This window comes from Myotis lucifugus, unplaced genomic scaffold (assembly GCF_000147115.1).
Source record: "Myotis lucifugus unplaced genomic scaffold, Myoluc2.0 scaffold_196, whole genome shotgun sequence".
Lineage (NCBI taxonomy): Eukaryota > Metazoa > Chordata > Mammalia > Chiroptera > Vespertilionidae > Myotis > Myotis lucifugus.
This window is the reverse complement of record NW_005871244.1, coordinates 780,506-790,412: the sequence shown is the minus strand read 5'-3', so window position 1 is coordinate 790,412 and position 9,907 is coordinate 780,506. Positions and strand designations below refer to the sequence as shown.

Here is a 9,907-nt window from a genome sequence, read left to right as displayed (position 1 = left end):
CACACCCCCCACCCTGGGGATCAAGCTCACAACCTGGGCATGTGCCCTTGACCGGAATCAAACCTGGGGACCCTTCAGTCTGCAGGCCAGTGCTCTATCCACTGAGCCAAACCAGCTAGGGCAAAAAATATTTTTTTAAAGGGGGAGACATATGCAATACTTTCAATAATAAAAATAAATTAAAAAGTAAATTTAAAAAATAGGATAGATGAATAAAAGGGACTTTGGGAGAAAAGAACCCCAAATTCCCACATTTGGAATATAAACAAACTGAGATTTAGAGAAACAAAAAGACAGTTATTTTATTTTTATTTTAAAATCCTTGACTGAGAACTGAGAAATTTTGTATAAAAAGGGGCTATTGCTAAGGCGACTGGGAGTCAGTCAGAGATTACAGCATTGGGGGGGTTGGTAGAGAAGAAATGGGCCTTGGGGCCCTGGAAGCAGAGAGAAGAAGGCCGTAAGCAACAGCTGCCAGGGGATCAGGTGCAGAACAGGGGGGGATGGTGGTGACCTAGTCGTCCCATTCATCGTCCTCTTCATCATCTCCGGCCTGGTCCTCCCCTTCGTCTGGAGGGGAACAGAAAGAGTAGAACTCAGATGGGCAGGAGGGTTCACAAGCCCTGGAGAGGGGGGTTCCTAGGGATTAAAAACTCAGGACTCAGGGTCCTGCGGGGGCTGAAGTCTCCTGTGAGGAAGTCAGGTCTGGGGCTAAGGATGAGGCCCCCTCAGAGGAGAGAGAATTAGGGTTTCTGTTTGGGACAAGATATAGTTGTGGTCTGGAATTTTGGGGTTAACTGAGTGTGTCAACAATATTGAGGATAATATGGAGTTCAACCTATTAAACTCCAGTTGGAGTTTAAGTTAATATTATTGTCAAAAATGTATGGTTAGTTGGGATATTATTGTCACACAAAGGGTTAACATTAACAGGCTTGTCACTTAATGGGGTGAATTTAAATATTATTAGCAAAAGTGGACTAAATTACAATATTATTGTTTCACAGCAGGTTAATGTTAATATTGTTGACACATAATGGAGTTAATAATATATTAACTCCAAAAGATATGGAGTTTATTATAATACTAGTGGTCCAGCAGATTCGTGCAAATTGAAAGGAAATTAATTACAAGAAATATTTTAATACCGCTATTTGCCTTTTCTTTATAATATAAGTGTCAGAGATGAAAGAAAATTAGTAAAATGTATATGAAAATAATATATAAATCAATCAATAAATAAATAACAACATGATATAACAACAACAAAGACATGATATAAAAGCAACAAAAACATGATATAAAACAACATTGATAAAAACAATGACTGATAAATTGATTAAACATATTCTAATAGCTCCCTGTACACCACATTAAGAGTAAAAACACTTTCAGAGTGCTTGACTAATTTCCCTTGTGAAGAAGTATTTACAACTTTAACATCACACGCTCTTCGAACTCGAGAGAAAGCAACATATATAATTGACCATGTGCGAAAACAGGTTCAGGTAGGAATATTCCTACCCTGTCTAGAGTTTGTCCTCGTGATTTATTAATAGTCATCGCAAATGCTGACATCACAGGAAACTGTCTTTGAATTAATTTATATGGGAGGCCAGTGTCAGATGGGGACAAATCAATTCTTGGAATTAGAACAACCTCTCCTTCCGCAGATCCTGTTAATACTTCAGCTTTGATTATGTTAGGTCTGAAACATCCCAAACACTACAGCACTTTAAACTCATTTGTACTATGGCCGATGGCATAGCATGCGGCACAACACTGAGACATTGTAGACTTAGCCTTTTATATATATTCTGTCGACGACGTGCTTTCTTTCAGCTTCAGAATGTCAGCACAAACAACCAAATTCACAATTGACAATGACAGATCAAAACATACGCATGCAATTGGTGCCAGCAAGAGCTTTATATGTATCTCACATGCACAAGTTAACGCTTATTTTTAAATTGCCAGTGTGCATCATATGTACTGGCCGGTTGGTTGGTTGGAGGGTCTGATGTATGTACGGTCAGTCACTTAGCCTTTTATATATAGAGATATAGATAGAAGATTGTCATATAATGGATTCATGTTAATCTTATGAATACATTCTGGGATGAATGTTAATATTATTGTCCAAATTGGAGTTAATTATATTATTGTCACCTAATAGATTGAACTCCATATTATCCTCACATAATTGTCATATAATAATATTGTTGACACACTAAGGGATTCCTATTAACATTATTACAAAAAGATTGGGTTAGTTATAATACTATCACATAGTTACTGTTAATCTATTGACACATAGAGGTAGGGTGTCAAAGATGGGGTTCTTTCTAATCTCTATATATAAAAGCCTAAGCAACCATTATGACCGGTTAACCACTCAACTGGTCGACCAGTAGCTATGACAACACACTGACCACCAGGGGGTAGACACTCAATGCAGGAGCTGCCCCCCTGGTGGGCAATGCGCTCCCACAGCCAACCTCCTGTGGCCAGCCAACCTCCCCAGGTCCTTCCCCCTGGTTGGCCAGCCCGATCGGCCCGATCGGCCCAGACCAGGCAGAGGGACCCCACCCATGCACGAATTCATGCACCGGGCCTCTAATATTATCATAACAGAGTAGGCTAATGTTAACACTACTGAATAAATGGGATTGATGTTAATAATGTGGACATACCTTGTCATTAATGTTAATACTATTGTCAAAGATAGACTTAGTTATACTATTGTTACATAATGACAACATTAACATTGTCAAAAAGGAGACTGAGCTCTGCCAGCATAGCTCAGTGGCTGAGCATCAACCTATGAACCGGGAGGTCACAGTTCAATTCCTGGTCAGGACACATGCCTGGGTTGCAGGCTCACGCCCCGTGCAGCAGGCAGCCGATAGATGATTCTCTCTCATCATTGAATGTTTCTATCTCTCTCTCTCTCTCCCTCTTCCTTCCTCTCTAAAATCAATAAAAAGATTTTAAAAAGAGAGAGAGACTGATACAAGATTCACCTTATCACTATCATCAACAGATGGGGCTAATGCTACTATTGATGGAGACTGTTGGGGTTGTTTTTAGGCCAACACTAGCCATGGGAAGCAAGGTCACTGTCCTGGCAGGTTGGACTCCAGAGAGGGCAGCCCGCAAGTGGCAGGGGAGGGCAGACTCTCACCTGAGGAGTGGATGGCTTTGCTTCTCTTCTGCATTACGTGCATCAGGGCACCCACCAGCCCCTCGGAGCTCTGAGGTGGTGGCTGCAGCGCAGAACTCTCCGAGGCACCAGGGGTCTGCAGCAAGCAGGGTCCAGCACAGAGGGCTCAGGGCCTGTGAGAGCATTTCTCCCCACCCCTTCCAGTCCCCTTCAAGGCTCCAAGCCCACCTCTCCACATCAACCTCCCAACCCTGTCACTGAACTCCACAAGCCTGGGACCCCCATCAGTTTCAGCCCCAGTCCTCTAACATCCTTATTTGCACAGTACAACCCAGAATCCCAGGCTCCCAGTCCTTCATCCTGCTGGTCCTCACCTTGTTCAGCTGAATTCCCTGCCGGATTTGATCCAAAAGGGCTCCCCGACCACCAACAGGGGCCAGGCCCCCCACAGGCCCCAGAGTAGGAGGGACTGGGGGAGGCACTGGCACATCCCCAGAGCTGGGTGGTGGTGGTGGTGGTGGAGGTGGTGGTGGTGGTGGCATGGGTGGACCCCCAGCTCCAGGGAGCGGAGGGGGTGGTGGCCCAGAACGTCCTGTGGCTGGAGGGGGTGGTGGTGGAGGGCCCCCTCGGCCCGGAGGTGGGGGTCCCCGAGGAGTTGGTGGTGGTGGCGGTGGCACACCTCCCAAAGGTACAGGGGGCAGTGGACCAGAACGACCCTTGTTACTCCCCACAGTTGGGGGCCGGGGGGGCTGGTTCCCTCCTCGGGATGGCGGTGGGGGTGGTGGAAGCGGCTCTGAGGGGGGAAATAACACATAGCTATTATTATAGTTTTCTTCCAAGCCTGTTTCACTCATTTGTAAACTGGGTACCTGAGCCCTAGCCGGTTTCGTTCAGTGGATAGAGCGTCAGCCTGTGGACTAAAGGGTCCCAGGTTTGATTCTGGTCAAGGGCATATGCCCGGGTTGCGGGCCCATCCCCAGTGTGAGGCCTGCAGGAGGTAGCCAATCAATGATTCTCTCTCATCATTGATGTTTCTATCTCTCTCCCTCTCCCTTCCTCTCTGAAATCAATTTAAAAAAAATTTTTAATGGGTACCCAACTGATCAACTCCCAATTGTAGCGGTAGAGGGGTTTCCAGAAGACTAAGTGATTACTTTTGGAAATCAGCCACCAGGGTTGGAGAAGAAGGGGGTGTCCAGAAGAAGGGACTCACCCTGGCGCCTCATCTCCTGCCGCACAGCTTCCAGGCCGCCCTGATCCTCAATGAAGTCATAGATAAGTTTGGAGGTCTCAGCATCAGTGAGCTGGGCCTCACTGATTCCCGCCCTAGAGAACAGGCTCCGCAGATCCGGGTCCAGGTTGTTTACCTGCCCCGAAGGAAAAGGTCAGGCCAGGAATGGGTGAATAAGGTGGGGAGGGAAGGGACATGGATTGTCATCGGGTCCACCCCAGAGAGGGAGCTGAGAGGGCTGTGGGAAGGGGAGGGTCTGGAGGTAGGTCTGATCGCTGGACTATGGAAGGGTAGGTGGGAGCTGAACAGGGGCCAGGGGACTTTGGAGTTACTCACGTCAAATCCATTCTGGGGGTCCCACCCCACGTGGCTGACATGTCTAGGGGAGGGGAGGAGACCCCAGTGAAGCCCTCCTGCCCTTCCTTCCCTCCCTTCCTAGTGAAGCCCTCCTGCCATCTTTTGCCCAGAGGGACCAGAATTAACAAATGAGCCATAAGTGAATGAATGAGTGAATGAGTGAGAACAGTAGTTATGGAATTAGAAGGGGTCCATAGCTTATGGTGCCCATCTACCCATTTCATCCTATTTCCACCATCTATCCACCATCCATTTGTCCAACTAGCCATCCCCATTCACCTGTCAGACTACTGATCCATATTTGTCTCTCCACTTATCTGCCTACACACATCTGTTTATCCATTTGCCCAACAATCTGTCCTCACACACACTTGTCCATCCACCAATCCATCTATCCATGGGCTCACCTTTCCATTCATCCACTCATTTGTCTCCATTCAACCACACACTTCTGTCCAGTTATCCATTGAACTGTTCATTCATCCACAATTCTGGCCATCTATCCACCCCCATCCACCTTGTCTTTGAACCAATCAGCCTATAGATCCACCCTTTTATCCCTACTTCCCATTTACCCATCCTCCCATCCATCCAACCACCTATCCATTTATTCTCCTACCACTCATTCATTCATTCACTCATCTATTTATCTACCCACCCATCTACTCACCCTCCAGCCCACCCAGGTTAAAACTAGAGTGAGGCAAGTGAGACGCCTAGGGTACAAAATTTAAGGAGGCACTCACTCTCAGTCATGAATTGAACTTGCATGACCCTGAAAATTTTTCAACCTTGGTGCCTCACTTGCCTCTCCCTAGTCCTGGCCTTGTACCCACCCACCCATCCACTCATCTACCCACTCCCCACCCCAAGCATTTGCCCATCCTTTCATCCACTTAGCTCATCTGCCCCCCTCCCAGGAATCTGTGGGCCCGCTGGAGAAAGGTTCTCACTTGAATCCACTAGGTGCACCAATATCAGCCTTTCTGATCTTTTTCTTCCCTGAGCGTTTCTTATCAGCTGGGCCAGGGCCAGGTACCGGAAGCCCACGGTATCGTGAACTCGTGATGTCCGGGTTCTGGATGTCCACTGTCCCCATCCCCAGGGACAGTGATCCAGCTGCTGGGCCTGTGGGGAAATAGAGTGACTAAACCATTGACCCACTTACCTACCAACCAAAGTATAGGGGCAAGAGAGAGGAAGACTGTTTGGGGAAATCTCTGTGTGTGTTTGATGGTCATGGAGGGAGTGGGTGAGGGATTCAAGGAGGGTTTATGGAGAAGTGAATGGGTGGTTCCCAAAAACCATTCATACATTCACTGATTCAATTATTTATTCAGTCACTCATACTTATCACTTAAGTATTGACTCATTCATTCACTGGCTTATTAACGAATTAATTTTTTAAATTATTTTTTCATTCATTCAATCATTGATTTCTTTGCTGATTGAAATTTTATATCACTTTTTCATTTGTTCATTGTTCAGGTCATTCACTCACTCACTCATTCATTAATTTACTAAATCATCCCTCCATCCATTCATCCACTTATCCACATAGCAATTCACCTATGCATTTATACACCCACCTATACATCTATATATCTATCTACATTTTCATCCTCCCATCAATTCATCCCCTTACTCAACCATCTATCCACCACCAATCCTTCCACCCACACATCCATACATTCATCCACCCACTCAATCACCCACTTATCTTTGCACCCACCAAATTACTCACCCACCGACCCACCTGTCCATCTAGAGACAAGGAAGAATTAGCACTCACCCCCTTGGTCTCCACCTGGGTGCGAGGGCAGGGGTGGGAACCCTCCTCTTCTCTCTGGGAAGATGGAATGGGTAGAAAGCTCTGACAACCTTGCCACGGGTTCCTGTGCTAGCCTCTTATTATCCTTACTTGCAATAGGGGACTCACCTTCATTGACTGGTGCTGGTGGTGGGGGTAGCTGGCGTCTGTCTGTAGAGAGACAGGTAGACTGGGAATCAGAACCATGAGAGGGGCTTTTACAGCTCCCCACTCTTGCATTCACCTCAGTCCAACCTCCTTTCCTCCCCCAAGGCCTCCTCACCTCCACTTTGCCTCTGATTCCTTTTCTGTATCTTCTCCTGCACCAGGGCCTGGAAGGCCTGAGCCTCGCTCTCATCTGCAAAGTTCAGCCCCACTTGGCAGTCCTGCACACACCTTGGGGTCAGCAGCCTTCCAGGACACCCATACCTTCCCCATAACGCCCCCACACATCCCAAGTGAGGCCCAGAGGTCAGGTGGTCACTTACATCTCCAGCAAAGGTGTGGAAGAAGGTGGTGGGAGTGGAGTAAACCAGCTGTGAGTATAGCTCCTGTTCCCAGAGTAGCAGGCCTGTCTGGAGAGGAGGGGAACACACTGGCACTGAGGTGTGCCCTGGGTGGCAGGTCTCTGTTATGTGGGCAGGGAACATGGTGTCCAAATTTGGAGCCCCGGGATCTGATTTGGATATTTCTAACTCAGCATCAGAGAGTTGGGGGTCTAGGGGTCAAGATGTGGAGGGTTGGGTTACAGTTTGGGAGTTAGACAACATAGTGAGAGATTTGGATTTGAGGTTTGGGGCCCTAGATGTGGAACTTGGGGCCTGAATTTGAGGATTTTGGACTCCAGTGCTAGGAAACTGAGCCCATTCTAGATTCCACCCCATACCCCCCTTATGAAGGCCTTCATTTGGGCAGGCAGGGCTCCAGTATTGGGAGCTGGGGTTGAGAGCTGAGGTTCAGACATACAGACTTGGGAATTTGTGGGGAGGGTTTCAGGCAAGGTATGTGCAATTTGAGGTTTGAAGAACAGAGTTATGGCTTAAGAGTTTAGTTAGTATTTGATGGCTCTGGGATATTGATGTGGGTATGCTGGGTTCATCTTTATGGGTTTAGAAGGATGAATTTGGGATATATATGCCTAGGAAGTTCAGATTGGGATCCTGTGGGACAGATTCAGGAATTCTGGGGTCCGTGCAATGGGGTTAAAAGGACAGATTTTGGCATATTCAGGTTTGTGGTTTGGGGGCATAGGTTTATGACTTAGGAGCTAAATAAACATCTGAGGTTCAGGGGTTTTGACGGGGGATTTCTGGGACCCAAAATGTTGATTTAGAGTAGATCTGAGTTTCAGAAAAAAATATAATGCTCACTTTTGGGGTGAGGGGAGTTTATGGAACAGATTAGACTTAGGCAGTGTACTAATATGTGGGGGTTATAGACATTGAAATGGAGACTCTAGGGTCAATCATCACAGACTTAGAAAGGCAAACCAGATTTGACATCTGGATGAAGTCTTTGGTTCTGGGGTCCAAGGGTTCACTGATCTGCCGAGAGCTCAGGGCTCAGGACACAGATCTAGGTTTGCAGGTTGAAAATGGGTTTGCATGTGCAGCGGGGGAGGGCGGGGATCACCTGAAGGCTGTAAAGGCGGATGAAGTAGGACTTCTGGGGGTTATCCTTCACAAAGCACACAGCCCCACAATGCTTCTTGGTCCAGCGCTCGGCTCCAGGGGGCATCGCCATGTACAGTTGAATAACTGTGGTGGCCAATGTCTGGGAGGGGAGAGCGGGGTTCAGTGGAGTCTGGGAGGGGGCAACCAGAGGGTCTGGGAACCAGACTTGGTCCTCCATTGCCCATGGCTGGTGTGGCCCCGAAGGAAGAGCCGCAACCAGAGAGAAAGTGAATAGACATGAAGATCTTCCTGGTATTGATGAATGGGGGTAAGTGGATTCTAGGAGAGGAGATGATGGAGAGGGACCGTAGGAGGGGAAAAAAGAGAAGGAGGAGATTGGGGAAGATGAGGAGAGAAGAAGGGGAGGAAATGAGGAGAGAGGGAGGATGCGGAAGAGGAGGAGGAAAATGAGGAGAGGAAGAGGAGGAAAGGGAGAAAGACAGGAAGGGCCAGGAGGTCCCCAGCTCACCCAGCATTTCCTTCCGAGCATGTCGAAGACTCGCTGGTTCTCATGGTCTTGGAGTAGGGTGGAGGGTATGTTCTGCTGAACCGCCTGTGTTCCGCGGCCCCCAGGCCTGCCTCCCACAGGGCCCCCACTCATGGTGCCTCCTGCCCTTGTCCTCACTGGCTAGGCTCTGGGTGCAGGGTAAGAAGAGGAACTTCCGCAGTGAGCAGGGGAACAGGAAGTACAAAAAACCACAAGGGAAACAAGTCCTCCACAGCTCCCTCCGTGGGCCTGGGCTCCTCCTCCCTAGGACAGACTTAGACCCTCTGCCCTCCGTTTGGGGTCCTCCTCATTTGACTGGGTAGACCACCTTTTGGACCAGCCCATGTCCTATTCCTTCTTTCTTATTCTCTGGGGCCCACCTCCCTCTGACTGGCTGAGATCCTCCTCCCTCTGATTGGCAGCAAGAGTGAGGCCACTACCGCACTTCTGCAAGGCATTCTGTGGTCGGTCATTGAGAATAGTCATGGGGCTGAGTGGCCTCCTTCTTCCCCAAAGTATTCAGTTAGCCTGGGAGGCCTGAGGTCCTAGGCCCCTAGTGCTGAAGGATTACTGCGCTAAAACATTTCCTTTATTACACAGTGAGTGGCAAGTGCCTGGTATCCCACCTTTCTCCTGAGACCCCAACAACCCAGCTCACTTCCCCATCCCTTACCCCTGCCTCCCCACAGCTCCCAAATTATGTTCTGCTTATCATCCCTCCCCCTTTCAAATGTTTTTATTGATTTCAGAGAGGGAGAGAGAGAGAGAGAGAGAGAGAGAGAGAGAGAGAGAGAGAGAGAGAGAGAGAAAGAAACATCAATGATGAGAGAGAATCATTGATTGGCTGCCTCCTGCATGCTCCTCACTGGGGATTGAGCCCACAACATGAGCATGTGTCCTGACTGGAAATCTAACCGTGACCTCCTGGTTCATAGTTGGATGCTCAACCACTGAGCAAGTCTGGCCGGGCCCTGTCTGTCTTATTCATTGCCGAATCCCCACCACCCTAGCACAGGACTCTGCATGCAGAAGCTCAACCAGTATTTGTTGAATCATCATTGTATAGTCTAGATTTCTATGCTATAACTTACTGTCCTCTTCCCACAAGGCTTCCCCTGTCATCTCTTCACCCCCACGCCTGGGGAAAGGGGAGAGAAAAACTCAGAGTGTGCAGGAGCCAGCTCCC

The 9,907-nt window shown here is 48.1% G+C and overlaps 1 protein-coding gene across 1 annotated transcript; it reads right to left on the bottom strand.

Moving 5' to 3' along the window:
- Positions 1-276: 276 nt before the first annotated feature.
- WAS (Wiskott-Aldrich syndrome) lies at positions 277-8,892 on the bottom strand. The gene is made up of 12 exons (XM_006097169.2): positions 8,704-8,892; positions 8,194-8,334; positions 7,050-7,136; positions 6,845-6,947; positions 6,691-6,732; positions 6,544-6,597; positions 5,705-5,879; positions 4,731-4,773; positions 4,377-4,530; positions 3,538-3,956; positions 3,185-3,299; positions 277-570 (listed from the first exon to the last, which is right to left on the bottom strand). Exons 1-12 carry the CDS (start codon positions 8,833-8,835, stop codon positions 515-517), a joined length of 1,521 nt encoding a protein of 506 aa, XP_006097231.1. The 5' UTR covers positions 8,836-8,892; the 3' UTR covers positions 277-514.
- Positions 8,893-9,907: the final 1,015 nt, after the last annotated feature.